Source organism: Alternaria alternata (assembly GCF_001642055.1).
Source record: "Alternaria alternata strain SRC1lrK2f unplaced genomic scaffold CC77scaffold_28, whole genome shotgun sequence".
Lineage (NCBI taxonomy): Eukaryota > Fungi > Ascomycota > Dothideomycetes > Pleosporales > Pleosporaceae > Alternaria > Alternaria alternata.
Genome location: NW_017306217.1, coordinates 345,153 through 366,803, shown reverse-complemented (window position 1 = coordinate 366,803; position 21,651 = coordinate 345,153). Strand labels below are relative to the sequence as shown.

Here is a 21,651-nt window from a genome sequence, read left to right as displayed (position 1 = left end):
ACTCTTGTGAGAGTAATATGTCGAGTAGGTCGACGAGACCATTGTGTTCTTTACGCGGTCACGCGATGATTGATACGTCATGGATTCGACCACCTAGGTGACATCACGACTCCCGTAAGTACACATGTACTTAAAGTTCTGGAAGTAGTTATTACAGTGCGGAAGTGTCACTACTTTCCAATAAATTCATACTTAATCTCGAAAGCCATGTCGTCGCCTTTAACGATAGTTGTCACCGGCTCAAATCGTGGGATCGGACAAGGCATCGTCCATCTCCTTGCCAGCACACAGCACCCACAACCCCTACACATCTACGCCACTTCTCGTGGTGGCATAGATCTGAAAGCCCAAGTTCAACCTCCAAACGAAATCAAATATGCAAAATTGGACGTCTCAGACAAATCATCCATAACGTCCTTTCTCAAATTAGCGCTTCACAACAACGGCAAAATCGATGTCTTGATTAACAATGCCGGGATAAACAACAACAGCAACGAGACACCAGAATCTGCAGAGCAAACAGTCAACGTCAACTACCATGGTACCAAGCAAGTGTGCCAGCTATTCCTCGAACAAGGCAAGATGAAGAGCACACCAGGTGCGCGCATCGTGAACGTGTCCAGCACGGCCTCTGTCCTGTCAAACTACCCGCCAGCAACACAGTCTCGCTTTCGTTCCGTAACTTCCATCCCAGATATTGATACACTTGCACAAGAATACATCAAATCTGTTCAATCCCAGAATCAGGAATCTGCTGGCTTCGGCGCACCACCAAAATCTTACCAAGTCAGCAAAGCGCTTATGAATGCTCTCACGGTGGTTCTTGCTAAGGAAAACGAGAATGTGGCGATTAATTGCTGCTGCCCGGGATGGGTGGATAGTGATATGGGCAATCAGATTGGAAGGCCACCTAAAACTTTGGAGGAGGGTGCAAGGATACCGGTACGGTTAGGCATAGGACAGTTGGGTCATAAAGGGAATTTAAATGGTGGTTTGGGGGAGGAGACAGAGCGAGTTAGTGGTCGGTATTTTGGGAACGATGGGGTTACGGATCGGGGATGGGGAAAGGCGAGGGATTGGTAGGATCGTGGGAAGGGAAAGACGTGAATCTCAGGTTGTCTGGAAAAAATCGAGCATCAAAATAAGCAGACCACTTCCACGTTTACTACTCTCCATCTTCCATCAATCCAAGAACCACTTCGGGACCTCAGGCCCCCACACGGCTAGCGATTCGTCTCCCGCTTCACCCCATCCTACTGGCGTCTCTTCATTTACCAAATCACCATCGGCGTAATGCTCAATCATATTCCCTGTCGTATCCCACCAATAGTCAAACAATTGACTACCCAGTATATGTCGTCCCACACCCCACACGCTCGTGTACCCTTTTTGCGCCAACCACTCGTGCCCCAAATTCTGCGTATCAAAGTCGTGGACTTCGAAGCTGCAGTGATGAACGTGAGATGCAGGATTTGTGCTGAGAAAGATTGTGTGGTGGTCTGTGTAGGAAGGACCGATGTCGATGTGGGCGAAGATTGCTACGTCTTTCTGTTGGCCTTCGGGGGTATTGATATATAGGAAATCTGTAGGTACAATGTTGAAAGTGCGCGTATACCATTGCATTTCCGCTTGGAAGTTTTGTACACAAAGACCATAGTGGCCTAGTTTGTGCACTGCGGCCGGCCCCGGTTTAAAGCGCTGGAACCGTGCGACTCGTGGCTTCTCATTTTCGTAATTCGTCGTCAGGACTTCCGGAAAGGGACCGGGTTGTTTTTTAGTTTGGCCGTGAATGAGGTTGATGGGAAAGCCTTCTGGGTCATGTAATGTGATCATGTGGCCACCTCCTGGCGCATCAATCAATTCCTCAATGGATCCTGCCCCTGGGACTCTGGAAGCCTTTTCTAGCTCTGCGTAGCTTTCCACTTCAAAACATCCGCCTAAGAACCTCTTCTCTCCCTGTTCAACGTAGTATACGTATTGGTCTTCGCCGTATCCTTTGAACCATTTCTTGCCTTGTGTTTTGTGGGCTACACTCATACCAAAATCACGCAGGAAAGTGGTTATTTCATCAAGATTGGGATGTTGGTAACGCATATGCACAAGTTTGGTGAGTTTTATCTGCGCTTCGCGGTCGATGTTTTGTTCTTGCTGCCATTGTCGGAGTGGTTTGCAAGGCTTGGGTATGGCAACTGATTGGTGGACGGAAGAACCGCGGTTTGGTGAAGTTTCCCGGCTAGGGTTCTGAGACAGTCGTCAGTAAAGTCCCGATAATCCGGTTCTTCCCGCAGTAAAAAGGTGTATTTTTATGGGCAATCTGATGTTCTTAAATATACCAGAGAGCAATCACAAAGGCGAATGTGGGGCCGATGCATGTACATACTGTAGGTGTGACTTTGTCGTTGAACTCGTCAAAAGCCATATCGCATAGAGCTTGAAGTTTGGTTTATTGAATGTATTCACAGTGCAAAAAGCGCAAAAAGCAGATCAGTTCCTTGTTGCTATCACAGCCGGATGGAAGCGTATATAACGGATGTGGGGTAGGACATGGAACTCATGCCGATGTGGGGTCCCGGCATGTTCGTAGGGCTGAAGGCAATCCATCAGCGCCACTGGTTCGCATTCTCGGTCAGTAGTGGCTGAGCTGTCATGTGGAGAGAATCAAGATGACGCAACGTGAGTATGATACGGGTGTAATAATATTCCCGAGATGCCAATCCGAGTTGTTCAGTCGCCATGTCAAAGCTCCATCACTTCGGATTCTTTCACAGCACTCTTGGCCTCTTCTACAAGCTTGTTCAGCCAGGTACCCAGTCTGAGCGCGGCTTTGCTGATCTGCAGCTCTACGATGGGTACAGCGCCTGTTGCATATCCGCTGGTACCAAGATCGGTGCCGTTCACCACGCGACTATACACATAATCGCAATCCCACCTGTTGCTCTCTTTTGCCCAACTCGTAGCGCACTCCTCGGGTGTTGATGGATTGGTGCAAGCCAGCCACATGTACGGCGCCGAGTAGAACTGGTCTTTACGAATACGAGTAACGAGTCCTGAGAAGAATGGGTCGATCGACTGGTTTGAGAAAGGCTGCTGGACATTGGCCGCGAAATATGGTAGATAGCCGTCCCAGACCTTGCTTGTTAGCATCTCATCTCGCCATCAAGAAAAGACACTTACGGCATGGAGCTGCGTCGATACTCCACCAAACACCACCCTGAACGTATTGCCTCCTACAGCGCGACCACTCGCATGCAAGGGCTGGTGGATGTCGCCCAAGAAATGAGCTACCCACTTGAGTGCATAAGAGCATGTCAGGTTTTGGCTTCGGATCAAATCATCAGCATACACTTGTTGTACACATTCCTGTAGTATCTTGGTCTGATTTGCAATAGCACTGACAACACACCCGCCCTTGGCGCAATCCTGTGTATAGTCTAGACTGCAAGATTCAGGCTGGCGGTCGTGCGTGTCGATCCAGTGCCACTGATAGGAGAAATGACCTTCGCTCGTGTGCGCATACGCGTCTGCCCATGCTGCGGAGCGCCCGACTGAGCCGTTGTACTTGGGTTCAAGGATCTTTGCCAGGACGGACGTCGTTTCGGGTGTGAAGAAGGTCTCTGCCATGAAGGCGATCTGGTTATGAACTATATCGACTTAGTATTTTCCATGCGAAGAGGGTATATGTCGTACCGTCTACGTTCCATGCTGCAGTTGTCGCTATGAATACAGCTCCTACCAATGCACTTCCACGCAGCATCATAAGGACAGTCAGTAAGTTTGCGCGCTGAGCAGAATGGTGGAGACGTGTAGGTCCGAATGTGCAGAAGCAGCTGATGTTTATAAGTGCTAGAGTTGTGGCTGGGTGGATGCGAGCTGAACACTACAGCTGAAAGTCTAGATTCCAGTTCGTGTTGTATGGGAAGGCCGGATCAAAACACACCGAGATCTGTGGATGGGATCTCAAACCTTGAGTACATGTGCAAAGACAACATCGACAAACTCCAGTTCACTGACGCGTGATGCACCATGATGACGCGCCAGGCTCACGTGGGGAGATTACTGCAGGGCGATCAGGCTAGAGCTAACACGGGAAAGCGTATCACGACTTCCCCACCCGGGCACAATCGCATCACAGCAGGTTGTGCCTCTAACTTCTGAATTATTCCCTGATGTATATATCACAGGACCTCACCTGGCATCGAGTTAGGTCAGCTCACACTCTGTCATCCATGGAGATCATGTTTGACGGGATATAAAGCGTGAGAAAGCAGTACCAGACGGGAGCCTTCACGATTGCGACTTCCTGCCGTTACGCTCGAGTGAAGGTTGTTTGCGCATCGATAGCCGTGAGCTCCTTCTCAAACAGAAATGACCTTCACTTCCTTCTCTGCGACTCTGTCGCTGTCTCTTGATCTCGACCTACTCACCCTTTTCTATTTCTTCACTCGCTCGTATCTCATCGGCAGTCATCACGCACCTAAAACGCGTCTCAACTTCCTACAATATAGCATTGTCGAAAAGCTTTCCAAACCTCACAGAGTCAAGCTACCATGTTCAAACTCCCTCTTCAGACCGTGCGCAGTATTGCCAGACCTAGATCACTTTCCTCCAAGCGCCACCTCAGACAAAATTCCAGCTCGGCGTCCGACCGCACCATGTGCGTTAATCGCGCCATTAATGAGCTACAGGCTGCACAGGGTACGACAACTACCGGCCGCATTGTCAACAAGATATGCACACGTCTCGCCAACGATAGGGCGACGACGCGTACGGAGCAATTGATCTGGCTCGCCAAGCATGCTCTTGAGACATCAGCAGCATTTAACCAAGATACCAATCGCAGTGATGATTCTATATCTCACAAGCGAAGAGAAAAGGGCGGAGATGGACAGAAGGCAGCCGCTTCTGAGGCGAAGGCCAAAACATCTCACGAAGGCGTTTCCGTGTGGCCATCTATGTGGTAAGTACAATGGCGCTCCCAAATTCCCGAATGATGGCTTAAATCTTTGTATGAAAAGGTAGAAGTCGGCCGGTAGTACCCATGGCTTCGTGTATCAGACGGAGAGATCCTTGTTGGTTACAGGTGCTACTCTACCATCCAGAAGCCCTTTGTGGACGTGGTTGTGCGCAGTGCACATGGGCTCTCTGAGTTGCTATGTGGACCAGAGTACCCTATGTGGGCTTTCATGACAACACGAATTACGCGCCTAGATACGCGCGAATACGCGTAAGGTCGCACTAATGAGGTTGCGATGTACGCGGGCGGCCAGCAAGGCAGACTTGAGGTGGTCTTGGGATTGTCATATTCCGAAACAGTGCTACGACATGGTTACATATGATAATCTAATCATTCTCTCGTCCTTGATCACGGACGTATGCTCGGTGAATTCCAGCCCACTAATTCTTACCGGCCGAACAGGTGAAAGGACGCTGGTGTAGAATGCACGACCAGCGAGTACAGCATGGAATCATGACGGAAAAATGTTGCGAGATGCAAATGGCAGGCCTAGGTAGGCACATGGGGCTGAGCGATGACGAAGCCCCAAGCAGTGGCTTTTGGGGGTATCCGCGGCCAATCACAGGCCAATAAACTCCGCGATGTCATAGCGCATGTGCATCCCCCATGCGAGTAATACAGGCTTGCAAGTGCTACAACCCTTTCTTAGTTCTGGCTACCTCTTCCGACGTTGTTTCTAGTAGCTCTGCTTCTACAATGCGCTATTTCTGATCATTCTTCTTGCAACCACCATGGCGAGCTCAAATAGTCCTGGGCAGGGCAATGACGCGACCCGCGACGATGCCCCACTAACACAGCAACATGCGCAAACGCACACCAAGTCAGTCCACCTGCTCAGATAGACGTCCCATGGCGACCTTGGGCTGATTACATGATAGCGCACCCTCGAGTTCTCAAAACAGCTCAGACATCAACCGTGTTCCCGCCCACGACGCACCGAGTCTCGAGAACCCACCACCCGCGTACACGGAGTTGCCAGGACAGGTCGATAATGAAGAGCTGGGCACAAATGCAGTCGTGGCCGACGATGGTCGTGTCAACATTCGAATAGACCAAAAGAGCCGTGCCCTTTCGCAGCTCATCCTCCCACAGATCCAGCGTCAGCTCACCCATGCACAAGAAGACCCCGAGCCGCCTCCACCTTACGTCCCAGAGTTCCTCGGTGGTGCACCCGGCCAGCAGCCTCCACCCCCGCTAAACGTCGTCATACAAGTCGTGGGCTCTCGTGGTGATGTGCAGCCATTCGTCGCACTAGGCAAGGTGTTCAAGGAAACATACGGCCACAGAGTGCGTTTGGCGACACACCCGACCTTCAAGGATTTCGTCATTGAAAATGGATTGGAGTTTTTCAGCATCGGCGGTGATCCAGCCGAACTCATGGCGTTCATGGTGAAGAACCCGGGCTTGATGCCCGGCTTCGACACATTGCGCAGTGGTGATATTGGCAAGAGGAGAAAGGGTATTGCAGAAATTCTGAGCGGCACATGGAGGTCCTGCATAGAGACAGGAAACGGTCTCGGCGTAGATCCTCTCCAGCAAACGGTCGAAGAGTGGATGGGCATCGAGGAACAACTGCCAGAACAACTGCGGAAGCCATTCGTCGCCGATGCAATCATCGCAAACCCTCCCAGCTTCGGACACATACATTGCGCCGAGAAGCTGGGCATACCTATACACATGATGTTCACGTGCGTCTATCCCCCTTCAGCGGCATCTATATACTAATTCGGACAGTATGCCATGGTCGCCTACGCAGCAATTCCCGCATCCGCTTGCCAACATCCAATCTACAAACGCAGACCCAACGATTACAAACTACATGTCATATATCATGGTCGATGTGCTGACATGGCAAGGCCTGGGAGATGTCATCAATAGGTTCCGCAAGGACAGTCTTCGCCTGGACCCCATCAGCGGAGTTTGGGCACCTGCTATGCTCGCGCGACTGAAGGTCCCTTTCACATATTGCTGGTAAGTTCATCTAGACGGTCGTGGATGATTTAGCTCATACTGCTCAGGTCTCCAGCACTCATTCCAAAACCCAAGGATTGGAACCACCACATCTCTGTGGCAGGCTTCTACTTCCTTAACCTCGCTTCAAACTACACACCAGATCCAGACCTTGCAGCTTTTCTCGATGGAGGCGAGCCACCCGTTTACATCGGATTTGGTTCAATCGTCGTGGACGATCCAAACGCCATGACTAAGATGATCTTCGATGCTGTGAAGATCACTGGAAAGCGAGCCTTGGTATCTAAAGGCTGGGGTGGGTTGGGAGCTGATGACCTTGGAAAGCCTGATGGTGTCTTCATGCTTGGGAACTGCCCACATGACTGGCTATTCAAGCGCGTTTCTGCTGTCGTACATCATGGTGGTGCCGGGACTACAGCAGCCGGTATCGCAACCGGAAAGCCTACCGTTGTTGTGCCATTCTTTGGAGACCAAGCCTTCTGGGGGGCCATGGTATCAAGGGCAGGCGCTGGGCCTGATCCCATCCCCTACAAAGATCTCACTGCAGAGAAGCTCGCTGGAGCTATTAGTGAGGCGCTTAAGCCGGAATCACTTGACCGGGCCCAAGAACTTTGCGACAAGATCAAACAAGAGAACGGGACGCAGAAGGGTGCCCAGTCCTTCCATCAGATGCTGAACTACGACGAATTGCGATGCGCTATCATGCCGAACAAACCTGCGGTCTGGAGGCTCAAACGTACTGACGTTAAATTGAGCGCCAAAGCGGCTACAGTACTGGCCCAACAAGGCGAAGTGAATTTTTCCGAAATGAAACTGTAAGCAATCACACAAGTGTACTGTTCCATCTACTTACAAGTATAGTTATCGCCCTCGCGAGTATGTTCCGGATGAAGGCCCTTGGGATCCAGTCTCTGGTGCAGCTGGTGCTCTAATGGGCACTGCAACTTCGGTCATGATGGGTGTTGCTGACATGCCTATTCAGACCCTCAAGTTGCTCAACATTCACCCTGATGCTAGATCTAAAAAAGGAAAAGAGAAGAGAACGGGCACTGGAACACCTTCAATAGGTGAAGGAAGTAGCAGCGGGCGTCCGGTGACAACACGAAGTGGAACTGGTGCCTCCGAGCGCTCAGGCAGAAGTGGTGCCTCGACGCCAACGGCTGCCGATGCTGCTGCTGACATAGCCCGGATGCAGGCCGACAATCCAGCAGTCACTAGCCCCGGCTCTCCTGGTACGCCTTCACACAGATCTACATTCATGTCCCAAGCACTTGCTGAATCTACACAAGGCTCGAGATCACGATCTAGAAGTCGTTCTAGATCTGCGGCTACTTCGACGGCTCCCTCTAACACAGCGCCTAAACCGTCCATGGCAGAAAACGTTGATTCTGCGGTAGACACTGGAAAGGGTTTAGCTAGGATCATTGGTGCTGGCTTCAAGTCTCCAATGGACTTCTCTCTTAACGTTGCTAAGGGATTTCACAACGTACCGAAGCTCTACGGAGCTGAAGTACGACAGGTCGACAAAGTTACTGACTTTCAGAGCGGCATGCGGACAGCTGCCAAGGTACGTTAAGTGGAATGTCGCGTGCCATGTGTACTAAGAACGTTACAGGAGTTCGGCTATGGCCTATATGACGGTATAACCGGCATCGTTACGGATCCTTATAAAGGCGCCAAAAAGGAAGGTGGTATTGGCTTTGTCAAGGGAGTTGGACGCGGTATTATGAGCGTTCCATTCCGGGTCATGGGTGGTGCTTGGTCTGTGCCCGGCTATGCTATGAAGGGACTTTACCAGGAAATGGTCAAGAGCAAGGGAAAGAGTGTACAGAATTACATCATCGCAGCGCGCATTGCACAGGGATACGATGAAGCATCCGAGGTGACGCAAGAAGAACGTGACGAGATCGTCAAGACTTGGGGCCACATGAAGTGGGGCATCAAGAAGAAGCGGAACGTCGGAGCTGAGCAAATGGACTCGCTTCATTCACTGGTCCAGCAGAAGAGAGACAAGAAGAATGAGCGCTCTGCCAGGCTCAGTTCGCAGACTGGTGGTCCTGGAGTTCAGCAATCGGCACACGCAAACTCTATTCTGCAAGGCAGCATAGCAGGTCCATATCCTGATCCACCAAGAAGGCGTGGTGTCGAGCCAGAAATTCGGTCAACAGTTCCTAGTTGGCGTCAACAAGAAGCCGAACGAACACGTGCTTTGAGGCGACAGGACACTGCCACTTCGGGTTCCCCATCGGTCGCACCATCCCAGCAATCGCAGGCTGATCTTGAGGCACAGCTCAGGGCGGAAGAAGAAGAAGATCAGCGTGAACTAGAGCGAGCTATTGCCGCATCAGTTGCAGAGTCCTCTCGAGGAGACCCTGAGGAAGACCGACTAATCGCCTCTGCTATTCGTGCATCAATCGCTGAACTCGAACGTGCCCCAGCCGGTAGCAACCCCTCGCAGCATGATGAAGAGGAGGCACTACACCGCGCCATGACTGCCAGCATGGAAGAAGCCGGCAAACTCAACGTGACTGAAGAGGAGCAAAAGGCGCTCGAAGAAACATTGAGGAAGAGCCTACTCGAGACGAGCAAGAAAAGACAGGTTGGCAGCGATAACGAATGGGACTCTGATGCCGATACGGAAGACGACGAAGATTACAAACGTATCATCGCCGAGTCTAAGCAACTCGCTCATGTCCACGCGAACCACCCGGGCGAGTACGCCAATTCAGCTCAAGGCGCACAGCAGGAGCGTGGAGTTATGGATGCCATGAGCCAGGCTATTGGTGCCGCAGATGATGACGAATATGAAGATAGGAGTCATAGGATAGAGATGCGAGATGATGACCATGAGGATGATGACGCGGAGCTCAAAAGAGTGATGGAAGAGAGCGAGAAAGCGGAGAATGAGCGTATGCAGAAGCTGGAGAAGCAGAAGACGGAGGAGGATATCGTCATGGAGTATGTTCGGAAACAGAGTTTACTCGAAGAAGAACATAGGCAAAGGGTGGCCAACGGGAGGGACGCGAATGGAGGAGGGAGTAGCGCCGGTGCCGGGAGGTAGATTGCGTGAGGAGCGGGTGAAGGTGGTTTTCTGCAAAGGTTTCAGTGATACCCTGGTGAGCACAATAAACGTGTTTGTTCTCCTCTTGTTCCTATTGACATGCATGCTTTCGGGGCTCTAAATCTATATGATGATAATTAATGTGTATATACAAATTAAATGATGGTAACAATTACACGGGTATATTCCCTACGCCGTCTCTCCCAAACACCCAAAAAGAAGACAAAATTCTGTTCTCTGTACATTGACCCAACTTACCCAGGCGCTGTGCCAACACCCGTCAGCACCCTGACACCCCACCGCCACCAGCCCTCCCTTTCGCCCAAAACTCTATCCAGATCGTCGACCCTCCCTTCAACAAACTCAACTTGTCTCTCAAACTCACCCACTACATCCTCAATGTCCTCGACCTTGCCTCTTAGCGCACTAATCTCGTATTCTAGCTTATCGCCAACATTACCCAATTCTCTGAGACTCGCCGTAAGCTGCCCGCGATTATTCGTCACAGTAGCGTGTGTGTCTTCGCGAAGACTGTGGTATGTATCGAGACGAGGATAGTAGATGGATTCAAGGGTTTGAATATCTGTGTCTGCGGAGTCTGAGAGGGCAAGGATAGACGAGACTGCATTTTGAACCCAAGCTTGGTCTTTGGAAGAGAGACTGTGAAGCTGGCTGTGTAGGCGTTTGAGCTGTGTCGAATGAAGGTTTTGGATCGCATTGCGGGTGGTAATAGTATCCATGGTGGCAGCTTTGTCGTCCTCTGTTACAGCTTCTTCGTCGCTGTCTTGGGCGTTGATGGTTGTCCAACGGAGGACGCTTTCTTCGGCGGTGCTAAAGGATAGATGACGGGGCCACCAGTCGTCGTTGCGGGATGGCTGGCGGAAACCAAATTGGTCGCCGGACTGGGTACGGCGTAGGAGAGGCGGGATTTCATTTGCTTGATCAACGGGGAGGTTTTCGTTGAGATCAACTCCGTGATATACAGACCCTGCAAGAGAGCTTGCTACGGTCGGTAGTTCATCGGGCTGATCTGAGACTTCGCTTTCGACTATAGAACTCCGCAAGTTTGATGCATGGCGGCCACCGACTAGCTTGTTGTCGCTCAAAGAGACGACAGAATCACCCGGAGTTTCGGTGAGCTGTTTAGTAAAGGCTGGCTCTTCGCCGGCAGTGCTCTGGGGTGACGTAAGGGAATAGGGGTCGTCGGACTGGCTTTCATAGTAATCCATCGAGGTTCGTGAGTCTGTGTATTGTGCTGTTCCGCTCTTGGTTCGATGTAACCCATGTCGTCCATGTTCTTCTCGCGATACTTTGCTCGCATGAGTACGCAGACTGACAGCATTCTTTATGTGATGGAAGCCACTACCCGATTCCAGCTTTGCTTTGATGACGGCCCGCTTTGAAGATGGATCCTTGAAGCTCTCTTTTTCCTGGCCATCCGGGGTAGAGGTGTCTACTTTCTTCATCTCCGAAGACCCTGTGTCGCGCTTCGCAATATGTTGATGATCGAGCGTTGTTTCCCTATGGACCAGTTTCGTTGTGGGATCGTGTTTGTCTGGCGATGTTGAGCGTCCTTCTCCACCAGGAAGTCGATCGAACATGCTGTCTCCCGATACTGTCTTCCTAGGCTTTCCATGCCATAACCACTTTGCATGCTCACCTCTCACAAGCTCCACAAATTGGTCGATGTCAACCGTCTCTACTTCAGCGATGCCGTCCTTCTGTCCAGCCCCAACAATGCCCATGACCATCTCACCTCCCTTGCCTCCTAGCTCAGCCACTGTAGATTTGAAAGCTCGAGGAACGGCCCAGCCCTCTTTACTGGCTGCCTTTGCAGAAGCTCTTCGCAATTTGTCAAGCGTGTGTCGATCGAGACGTCGGGTTCTGGGTAGATGTTGCGACTTCTGAAAATGTGCGATACCACGCTTGGTGGCTTCTATGTCAAAGACATCCTTTGCGACGGCGGCGCTGCATGCACTCAATCTATTTCGTGCACCCATTAGCATGCCTAGCAATGCAGCGACTGTGGTAGGACCGAGAATGCCATCATGAGGCTCTACTGTGTAGTATTCCGATCCGAAGTCTATCCACCAATCATTAATAGCTTTCTCTGTCACATCGCACAGCAGGCCGTCTGCATATTCGGGCTCTAGTTTCCCAAACAAGACAAGTGCAACTTGACAGAGCTTCACAAGCTCAATTACAGATGCGTTGAAGGGGATTTTCTCGCTCGTTCGGTACAGTTGTTGGAACTTGGCCTGCGTGGCACTGCTTGGTGGCGTGAGCTTTATGCCCAGACGACCTGAACAGCCCAATCTCTTCAAGTTTTCGTTGACAAAGAAGGGCTCGCGGTACTTTTTCAAATCGCCGCCAGGGATCGGAATCACAGTGAGGGAAGAGGGAAAGCCACTGAGGTTTGTCACCATCAGAGCGCCATAGGGCGTGTCCTTTCTCCGCGCATGGTACTCGGTCAGCGAGCGGAAATACAGACGCATCTGCGGTGACCATTCCTCCTCATTCTTGGGTACGCTTATGATTGTGGCCAGCACAGTATCTTCCGGGTTCCCGGTATAGGTTGTAATGAGGAAGGTGGGGTGGGTGCGGGAGCATGCCCACTGCTCGACTAGGTATATCTCGTAGCCTTGAATCTCCTGACGACGGGCGAGGACATGGCATGAGGTGGTCGGGTCCTCCTCGATGTATCGCGCAGCTACCACGTCGGTCAGGACGAAGCGCTGATGGCCGGCGGGCGACGTGGGGGACTTTATTCTCGCCTCGTCTGGTATCATATCGGAGGTGGGAGCTTTGGAAGCTGGCTGTGGACGAGATTGCGCCGTGGTCTTGCGATGGGTTGACGTCGTCTGCAGGGGCGGCATCTGGTGCCGTAGCTCCCTCTCCGAGTGTGTCCGCGACGGGGACATTGGTAGTTGATGCGCCATGCTAGCATAGGGAGAGTGGGTTTCGGCTACGGGGTTTCGGATACACTACAGTGCGCTGTGAAGGCAAGCTCTTCATGGTAGAGAGGTAGGCGCAGAGTCTCGCCGGTGCCCGAGCGCGAGCCAACGGGCAGAAGGCGACAAGATGGCAGACGGCGAATCGAGCGGCACTCTATGCATGTTTCCAGCAGTCGCCAGCTCCGTGTTGCTGCATCTGGAAAGCTCAAAGGCGTCAGTACAGGCCAGAGTTGTTGTGCACAGGGTCGGAGCTTGTGATGGGCGCGGAGCATCGGTCGGCGGCGCTGTTTCCCCACACGTCATGCCCGCGGCAACAGCCATCGCGAGCTCGACAAGAACCCCGGCCGGCCCAAACCCACGACGGCCATGGACAGTGGGAAAGCGCTCTGCTGGCCAGACAACAGCTATTCACTGCCAGCTGAACCTTGCTCTGCCAGCCCCAAGCTTCACGTGCCATCGTAACCATCGCTCACGCGCATACTATTCACTATCACCACCACCACCATCACCACCGCCATGGACGACCTCCGCGAGCAAGTGGAGCTGCTGGAGAGTAGCGCCAACCTCTCCACCAGCATCGACCATGTGCAGAGGGCGCTTGACATGCTCACTGCGGCTCGCGCCAAGATCGCAGCGGGTAGGAATTCTCCTGTAGACAGGGCCATACAGCTTGCTAACCAGTGCGCGACCAGATCCCAAGACGGCGCCCTTGACCCTCGCCAAACTCCAAGACCCCTTTAAGAAGTCTTTGGACACGGTGCAGAAGGACCTCAAGCCAGTCTACGCCGGCCTGAACAAGTACGGCAAGGCACTCGACAAGGTGCGCTTCCCTGTTCGCGCAACCCTCAAGATAGAGTCCTAACAATGTACCAGAAATTCAAGGACAAGCCCTTGCCCTCCGCCGACAACGATGCGCTATCATCGCACCCCTCGCTCATCAACCGCGCTATTGCTATGCACCTTCTCCGCGAAGGCCAGTTCGACGTAGCATCCACCTTTGTGCAAGAAGCCAGCCGCCAGCCGCCACATCCCGAGCCCACTCTCAACACACCAAACCCCTACATTCGAGAAGCATGGGAGAAGGATCTCGCAGAAGGAACCTTCAACTCGGAGAAGCTGCAACAACAGTTCGCCGACATGTACCACATACTGCACCAACTGCGCAATGAGCGGAATCTGCAGCCGGCAATACAGTGGGCGCGAGAGCGGAGTGATGTCCTAGAAGCGCGTGGCAGCAACCTTGAATTTGAGCTGTGTCGCTTGCAGTTTGTCTGTCTGTTCGACTCCCGTGGCAGCCAAGACGAAGCAATGGACGACTACGATAGTCCTAGCGGTCCCTTGCATGCCTGGGCATACGCACGTCGCGAGTTTGCTCCCTTCCAGAGACGGTACCAGAGAGAAATTCAACAACTGCTAGGTGCAATGGCGTTCTGGCAGAACGTTGAAGACTCGCCATACCGCCGCCTCTTCTACAACGACAGTGCCTGGGAAGAAGTAGCACACTCATTCAACCGCGAGTTCTGCTCCTTACTCGGTTTGAGTGCCGACTCACCCCTCTTTATTGCCGCGACGGCTGGCGCAATAGCACTCCCTTACCTCCTCAAGATGCAGTCCATCATGAAGGAGAAGCGCACCGAATGGACGACCCAAGACGAACTACCCGTTGAGATACCACTACCGAGCCAATACCACTTCCACAGCATCTTTGTGTGCCCAGTATCCAAAGAGCAGAGCACCGATGCAAACCCACCCATGATGATGCCTTGTGGCCATGTCATTGCACAGGAATCACTTGAGAAGCTCAGCAAAGGATCGCGCTTCAAGTGTCCATACTGTCCAAACGAGAGTCATCCGCGAGATGCAATGAAAGTCGTGCTGTAGGGCAGCCCTGGTAATGATTTAACCATTAGGAATGAGAAGAGGTACATGTCGGGCGTTTGGCGTAATCTGGAGAGACTTGCAGACGTGTATGCATTTGATCTTAGGCTTGATGAGCTCGAGCCAAGTCTTGGTTTCGAGCCTGACGTATAGAGGCTGTCAGCGCCAGTACCACCAGATACTGAGGATTGGTTTGTCGTGTTTTAGGGCTGCGGCGTTTGTCTCTCTCCGGTTTTGTCATCACATCTTTATCATTATCATTTTGTCTTTATCATCGCGTCTTTGATATCAAACGTCTTCACTATCAATACGAATGCCATCACCAATACCAATACCGATTTGACCGACATGCATTGGGCTCGGAGACATTTCACGTAGCACACCACTGCTTTTGTCTATACAACACAGCCATATATGACAATATATCGTCAAATTTCTTATTATCTAGTCAGTCGACCAATGCTTGTGCGACTCGTATCTGAATCTCCTTCCTAAAGACTGCCACTCATCAAGATCGCGACCTCGTCTCGTTTCCTCGACCAAAAAGAACTGCGAAAAGCCCCTTTGCGCAATTTGTTGCGGGCTAGCAAAAGGAAAAGATTTGTCTAAACGTGACACTTGCAAATGGTCCATCTCTTGAAACCCTCCGATTATGATGAAAAGGCACACACCCAAACGCCTCGCAGTTTTGTGCTTGTTGCAGATATGTTGTGTGAATCAAAGCAGGAATGAAAGCAAATGATTAAACGCCAGACTACCCCACTGAACTTGAGGGTGTGTATGCAATCTTGAGCCGCGTGACAAGAAGAGAAAACAGGTTTTTGGTGCCGCCAAAGAGTGCAGCTTCGGTAATAGTGGTGTTGTACAATGAGAAAAAAGAAGCCCATCAGTCGTTGAGCAGCATCATGCGATAGAAGCGAGGCGGACGTGGGCCTAGTCAAAGGAACGACCACATTGCAGACATGACATGCCGTACGAGACCAGCCGTGATGGGGTAGAAAGGATCGAGTCAGGTTGAACTCTTGACGAAGGGAAACAGGCAGAGTTGACGGCTTGCTCGACTTCACCAAAGAGTTCACCCGGATCATTTCCATGGAAGAGGAAACATTTTCATACACAACTAAGAAAAGATGAAACAAGTCTGCCTACATCATCAAGCCAGCTATTGCTTTGGAGATCTGGAGCCCAGTTAGCATGTGCTGTATGGCGATGGTGTCTACAACTATGACCAAAAAGACTTACGTAGGAGAGTAGGCTGGGCCCGGAGAAGTTGGGCTGTAGCGCGGAGAGGTCGGAGAAAAGGACCCTGCCGGACTCGTTGGCGAGTAGCGTGGCGACGTCGGGCTGTATTGCGGTGACGTCGGTGAAGTCGGAGAACGCCTGTCGCTGGTGGCCTGGTACTGAGGACTTGTAGGACTGTACTGCGGCGACGTCGGGCTGTATTGTGGTGATGTCGGACTGTACGCTGGAGAAGTCGCGCCACCCATGAACGTCGGGGACGTTGGGCTGTAGTTGGGCGACGTAGGAGAGTACTGAGGCGACGTCGGGGAGTAGCCAGCCGGAGATGTGGGTGAGTACGACGGTGATGTAGGAGATCCGTATCGAGGCGAGGTTGGAGAGTAGTGCGGGGACGTAGGCGAAGCCATGTATCCGGGTGATGTTGCGGCGAAGCGAGGGCTGGCGGTTCCTGGTGAGGTGGGCGAGTAACCGGGCGAAGTTGGCGAGAAACCCGGAGACACCGGGCTGGTGAAACCGGGGGACATGCCAGTAAAACCCGAGCCTCCTGGACTTCTACCTCCATCGTACGGGCTGAAGCCACCACCTCCGTAGCTGCCTCCGTAGGCAGTGAAGCCGCCTGGATCATCACCTCCACCAGCCGCAGCTATAGGAGAGAACGAGACCTGATCATATGAGCCCACGCCCATGCCACCCTCGTATGTGGGAGATCCTAGGTCGTACGGCGTGGCAGCACCGTTGTCGAGGTAGTTGCCAGCGCCAGCAGCACCACCCATCATCTTGGAGTTGTCCTCCACCATGGTGAGAAGCATGGCATTGTCCATGACGACATCAAACTCTCCGGTACCCATAGGCGCCAGCTGACCGAGCATGATGTTCTCAGATACACCACGGCAGTCGTCGAGCTCACCAAAGCCGGCCGCTTCGAGAAGAATCTCAACAGTCTCTTCGAAAGAACAACGCATGAGGGCACCAGTGTCGTTACGGTTGATACCATGACGGGTGATGGCCATGAGAAGACCACGCTGGCACATGATGTCGACGAGCAATGCCATGTGACGATGGTTGACGTAAGAACCGTCAAAGGACAAGACCATACCCAGCTCCTTGAGTAGACCGGCACGTGCAGCTTCGATTCCAAGCACACCAAGAATCTCAATGAAAGAGTTGGAGTAGGTTTTGGTCGCATCCACACCTTCAATGGCCAGCACCTCGGCCAAAGCAGTACCAGTGGTATCAAGCACCCACTCTTTGCATTCGTCCTTGCTCTTGGAGTGTACCAAAGACCTGTCTGGCAATTCAACTGTGACGATGTGGTCTCGAATGAAAGCACGCTCAATACCACGTACACCACGTAGCGTAACATCGTCAAGCAGATGCTTCTCAAGTTTGCGCATCCATCGCTCGTCACGCTCATCTTCATCCTCATCATCCTTCTGGAGGTTCTGATCCCAAATGAAACGAACACGCATGACCTGCTCATCGGCATTCTCGTCACTAAAGATAACCGCCAGATTAGGTTTGAACTCTTCCTTGATCTTGCCAGCAACTTCGCCGATAGTGATACTCTTATCCAACAGCTTCTTGCGGTCAAGGATGATACGGAGCAGCCACTTGGACTGTGACTCGATGACCTCGTCTTCTTCAGGCAGAATGAAGTATGACTCAACCATGTCCTGATCTTCCTCAACAAGCGTTGATTGGATGTCAGGGTCGTAGTAGAGTTCAACCGCTTGCGTCAACGAACGGAGAGTCGTGAGCTCGATTGTGCTTCGCAGGCGCTTGGCGTCCTGTTGGGTGGCCTTTGTATCTGTCTGGCGAACCAACATGGATGGGGTTTTGATGTTGGCTGCAATGTTCAAAATTTCCTTTAATCGAGGTACACCGAGCGTGACGTTCTTAGAGGACACACCGGCAAAATGGAAAGTGTTGAGCGTCATCTGTGTGGCGGGTTCACCAATGGACTGCGCAGCCAGAACACCTACCATCTCACCAGGGGCAACAGCTGCCTTGAGGAAACGGTCTTCGAGTTCTCCGAGAACGTAGTTCAGAGCCTCCTTGCTTAGGCGGTGCTGAACGACAAGCTTCTTGAACGCAAGACGTGCGCGAAGATGGGATTTGAACAGATACGTTGCACTGTCTTGAGCCTCTCTTGAAAGCTCGTCGGTACCACGAATGACAACCAGTCGCTCGAGAGTTTCCTTGACTTGCCTGATGGTCTCGATAGGATTAAGGTTGCTAACGGCCTTCTCTGGGTTGATGCCGAACCGCGCCTGAGCTGACCGGATCATGCGCTGGATGTTGAGAGGCAACTGGAAAGACTCGAGGTCCTCGTCGCTTGCAGTGGCACGGAGGTATTCACGATCGATCTTGATCTGCTCAAACTCTTCGTCCAGAGCTCGCTGAACCTCCACATCACCCTGGAACATGGTAGCACCCTCAAGCTTAGTAACTGGGATCTCTGGGTGATCGGTTCCAAGCACGTCGAGCTTGTACCCAGCCTCAAAGTCGGCCTCCGATGCCATGATGATATCCATAGATTGACTCTCAATGTGGGCGCCATCCAGACCATCTTCACCATAGATGAACTCAACAATGTCACCCATGGAGTTACGCACGGTTCCGTCGTACTTGACCATAACATCTTCGAGCGCCTTGACGAGACGACGTTGGATGTAACCAGTCTCGGCTGTCTTGACTGCTGTATCAATCAAACCTTCACGACCAGCCATGGCGTGGAAGAAGAATTCCGAAGGGGTGAGACCGCGAAGGTAGGAGTTTTCGACGAAACCACGGGATTCTGGCGAGTAGTCGTCCTTTGAGAAATGCGGCAGTGTCCTGTATTTGAAGCCATAGGGAATACGCTGTCCTTCCACAGCTTGTTGACCGACAAGGGCAACCATCTGAGAGATGTTGACGGTAGAACCCTTGGAACCTGAGACAACAGTCTGCACGACGTTGTTGAAATCCTTCAAACTCGTTTGAGCTGCAGTACCTCCGCCCTCACGACCTTCGTTGAGGAACTTCTGTACCTTGGATTCGAACGTACCGCGGATCGTCATGCCAGGCATAGGCTCGAGCGCATCCTTGGTAGCTGTTTCGATAATCTCTTCGACCTTAGCCTTGGACTTTGCAATCTCGTTGGCAATCTTGTCTGAGGTAGCCGGATCCGGGATGGTGTCACCCACACCGAAACTGAAACCATAGTGAAGAAGCCACCAGTTGCAGATGCGCTGGCAGGCGTTGAAGAATTTGACTGCTGCATCCGGTCCAAGCTCGTTGAAAATGATGTGGATAACACCGCCTGCAGAAGCACCGACAATCTTCTTTGTGACCTGACCAAAGAGAAGTTGCCCACCCTTGATGCAGAATGACTTGTCGACGAGGTCATTGTACGCACTGGGCTTAGAGTCGGCCTCCTTCTTCTCAATGTTGACCTCGCGCGGGAAGGCCATGCTGATAATCTGCTTACCAGTCCAGAGTGGTCGAGGCTTCAGAATGGCTGGCTCTGGAACGATGCCATCCCAGTCAGGTACCCACATGAGAATAGGCATGACCTGTTCAATAGGAATGAAGTTGTCACGACGACTCATCTTGTAAACACCGAGAAGCGTGTCCTGCACGATACCCATCAAGGGCTGGTTCTTCTGCGGCGATACAATCTGCTTGGGAACCATGCACAGGTTTTGAACCTCAGCGCGAGTCTCATCACTCTGGGGAACGTGGAGGTTCATCTCGTCACCATCGAAATCGGCGTTGTAGGGTGATGTGACCGACAAGTTAAGACGGAAGGTGGAGTAGGGCATGACTTTGACACGATGTCCCATCATAGACTCTTTGTGCAGAGAGGGCTGACGATTGAAGATGATGACATCGTCGTCGTCAATATGGCGTTCGACCTTCCAGCCGTATTGCAGCCGCAGGTCGTCAAGGTTCTTGTTGTGCTTAAGATCAAGACGAACACCGTCGGCTTTAATGACGTAGTTGGCACCAGGGTGCTGGTTGGGACCATTGCGTACCAAGTTTGTCAGCTTGCTGATATTGAACTTGGTGACAACCTCAGGGTAGGTCAGAGTGCGTGCAATGGATCGGGGCACACCGACTTGGTCCAGAGACAGGTTAGGGTCACCAGTGATGACAGTACGTGCGGAGAAATCGACACGCTTTCCCATCAAGTTACCACGAAGACGGCCTTCCTTGCCCTTTAATCGACCACGAATAGTCTTGAGCGGACGGCCGGACTTCTGCATGGCCTGTGGAACACCATTGGCGTCGTTGTCCATGTAGGTAGCAACGTGGTATTGGACCAGTGCCTCGAATTCGGCTGTTACGTGAGCAGGTGAACCCTCCTGCTGACATTCTGCAACACGACCGTTGGCACGGATGATATCTCCTAGCTTGTATGTCAAATCGTCCTCTCCACGCATACCCTGGCCGGTACCATCGACGGAGATACTGGGGCGAACCGGAGGCGGAGGCACTGGCAGAACATCGAGGATCATCCACTCAGGACGTGCGTAGTCGGCGTTCAGGCCGAGCAGTGCAAGTGTGTTGTCGGACATGAGCTTGAAGATGGTCTGTGCCTGCTTTGGTGTAATGACTTCTTTGCGGTCACCTTGGCCGTCATCGTCGTCCTTCTTGCTCTGTTTCCAGGTGCCTGTGAGCTTCAAGCCCTCCTTGCGGATGGAGTCAGGTTGCTTGCTGCCACAGCCGCCGTGAGGAATCTTGGGGATCTTGTTTTTGTCACTTCCGTCGTCTACGTCCTGCATGCACACGGTCTTGCCCTTGGACATGCGCCAGATCTTGTCAAAACGCTTCTTCGCATCCTTGGTCTTGGCGGCAGCGGCCCAGTCAGGATGGTTCTGATATTGCAGTTAGCACAAAATCCAGGAGTCTGAAGTCTCTGTCTTCACGTGGGAAGACTTACGAAGTCAGCCTTGATGAGACCACAGGTATGGCACACGGTCTCGAGGAGCTTCTTGATCTTCACAACGAAACCGACGTGAAAGACGGGTGTGTGCAGCTCGATGTGACCAAAGTGACCGGGGCAGGTCTGGATATCTTCCTTGCACGTGGCGCACGAGTACATGCGGTCGATAGTGCCGAGCTTGGGGTCGTTGAGACCTTGCTCACGCGGTTTCTGCTTCTGCTCGTCCATGGTCTCCGGGTAGATGATGTGGACGACACTCATGGCCTTGATCTCCTCGGGAGAGAGCAGCCCGAACTGGATCTCCTTGATGGTCCGGAGCGGACATTTCGACACCTGGGGCGCGCCCGGAGGCATGCTGGCGGCAGTGAAAGGGTTTTGTGGGTGAGAGGAAGCCTAGAGACCTGTCTAGCGGTCGACGGTCGCGGTGGCCACGCCGGGCGGTTCCTCCGCGTATTAAGTAGTAAATTGGGCTGCCGTGGTAGCTATGTCGACGGCTGCTCCTGATGTTAAATGGAGTAATGCGCGCCGCGCGCGAGAAGAGATGCGGTCGGAGAGTGGCGCCCGTGTAAAAGGGCTGTACGGGGGTCGGGGGCTCGCTTGGGCGCGC

General features: G+C 52.4%; 8 protein-coding genes across 8 annotated transcripts; 4 read left to right on the top strand and 4 right to left on the bottom strand.

The window, feature by feature from the left end:
- Positions 1-207: 207 nt before the first annotated feature.
- CC77DRAFT_1013598 (NAD(P)-binding protein) lies at positions 208-1,083 on the top strand (the record flags this gene model as incomplete). The annotated part of the gene is made up of 1 exon (XM_018523846.1): positions 208-1,083. The coding sequence occupies one exon, from the start codon at positions 208-210 to the stop codon at positions 1,081-1,083; it is 876 nt and encodes a 291-aa protein (XP_018380479.1).
- Positions 1,084-1,132: 49 nt separating this feature from the next.
- On the bottom strand, positions 1,133-2,656 carry CC77DRAFT_492858 (Glyoxalase/Bleomycin resistance protein/Dihydroxybiphenyl dioxygenase). Its single transcript, XM_018531897.1, has 2 exons — positions 2,381-2,656; positions 1,133-2,241 (listed from the first exon to the last, which is right to left on the bottom strand). Exons 1-2 carry the CDS (start codon positions 2,417-2,419, stop codon positions 1,183-1,185), a joined length of 1,098 nt encoding a protein of 365 aa, XP_018380478.1. The 5' UTR covers positions 2,420-2,656; the 3' UTR covers positions 1,133-1,182.
- An 80-nt stretch (positions 2,657-2,736) lies between these two features.
- Positions 2,737-3,757, bottom strand: CC77DRAFT_947678 (phospholipase C/P1 nuclease; the record flags this gene model as incomplete). The annotated part of the gene is made up of 3 exons (XM_018535156.1): positions 2,737-3,129; positions 3,175-3,641; positions 3,688-3,757. 3 exons carry the CDS (start codon positions 3,755-3,757, stop codon positions 2,737-2,739), a joined length of 930 nt encoding a protein of 309 aa, XP_018380477.1.
- A 384-nt stretch (positions 3,758-4,141) lies between these two features.
- Positions 4,142-5,358, top strand: CC77DRAFT_1025396 (hypothetical protein). Its single transcript, XM_018526060.1, has 2 exons — positions 4,142-4,957; positions 5,016-5,358. Exons 1-2 carry the CDS (start codon positions 4,548-4,550, stop codon positions 5,017-5,019), a joined length of 414 nt encoding a protein of 137 aa, XP_018380476.1. The 5' UTR covers positions 4,142-4,547; the 3' UTR covers positions 5,020-5,358.
- Positions 5,359-5,745: 387 nt separating this feature from the next.
- On the top strand, positions 5,746-10,046 carry CC77DRAFT_1066557 (UDP-Glycosyltransferase/glycogen phosphorylase; the record flags this gene model as incomplete). The annotated part of the gene is made up of 6 exons (XM_018528910.1): positions 5,746-5,834; positions 5,893-6,702; positions 6,749-6,985; positions 7,033-7,800; positions 7,847-8,552; positions 8,601-10,046. 6 exons carry the CDS (start codon positions 5,746-5,748, stop codon positions 10,044-10,046), a joined length of 4,056 nt encoding a protein of 1,351 aa, XP_018380475.1.
- A 254-nt stretch (positions 10,047-10,300) lies between these two features.
- Positions 10,301-12,967, bottom strand: CC77DRAFT_947740 (hypothetical protein; the record flags this gene model as incomplete). Its single annotated transcript, XM_018535157.1, has 1 exon — positions 10,301-12,967. One exon carries the CDS (start codon positions 12,965-12,967, stop codon positions 10,301-10,303), a length of 2,667 nt encoding a protein of 888 aa, XP_018380474.1.
- Positions 12,968-13,291: 324 nt separating this feature from the next.
- On the top strand, positions 13,292-15,289 carry CC77DRAFT_1025393 (hypothetical protein). The gene is made up of 3 exons (XM_018526059.1): positions 13,292-13,637; positions 13,693-13,820; positions 13,874-15,289. The coding sequence occupies exons 1-3, from the start codon at positions 13,517-13,519 to the stop codon at positions 14,879-14,881; spliced, it is 1,257 nt and encodes a 418-aa protein (XP_018380473.1). The 5' UTR covers positions 13,292-13,516; the 3' UTR covers positions 14,882-15,289.
- A 751-nt stretch (positions 15,290-16,040) lies between these two features.
- Positions 16,041-21,398, bottom strand: CC77DRAFT_1066554 (DNA-directed RNA polymerase II subunit RPB1; the record flags this gene model as incomplete). Its single annotated transcript, XM_018528909.1, has 3 exons — positions 16,041-16,056; positions 16,121-20,976; positions 21,042-21,398. The coding sequence occupies 3 exons, from the start codon at positions 21,396-21,398 to the stop codon at positions 16,041-16,043; spliced, it is 5,229 nt and encodes a 1,742-aa protein (XP_018380472.1).
- Positions 21,399-21,651: the final 253 nt, after the last annotated feature.

Bases quoted from the DNA above. Each gene is read 5' to 3' on its own strand.
- CC77DRAFT_1025393 (XM_018526059.1), top strand. From the start codon at position 13,517: ATGGACGACCTCCGCGAGCAAGTGGAGCTGCTGGAGAGTAGCGCCAAC. The intron at 13,638-13,692 runs GTAGGAATTCTC...GTGCGCGACCAG, and splicing joins TCGCGCCAAGATCGCAGCGG to ATCCCAAGACGGCGCCCTTG. The intron at 13,821-13,873 runs GTGCGCTTCCCT...ACAATGTACCAG, and splicing joins ACGGCAAGGCACTCGACAAG to AAATTCAAGGACAAGCCCTT.
- CC77DRAFT_492858 (XM_018531897.1), bottom strand. From the start codon at position 2,419: ATGGCTTTTGACGAGTTCAACGACAAAGTCACACCTACA. The intron at 2,242-2,380 runs GTATGTACATGC...CGACTGTCTCAG, and splicing joins ACGACAAAGTCACACCTACA to AACCCTAGCCGGGAAACTTC.
- CC77DRAFT_1025396 (XM_018526060.1), top strand. From the start codon at position 4,548: ATGTTCAAACTCCCTCTTCAGACCGTGCGCAGTATTGCCAGACCTAGA.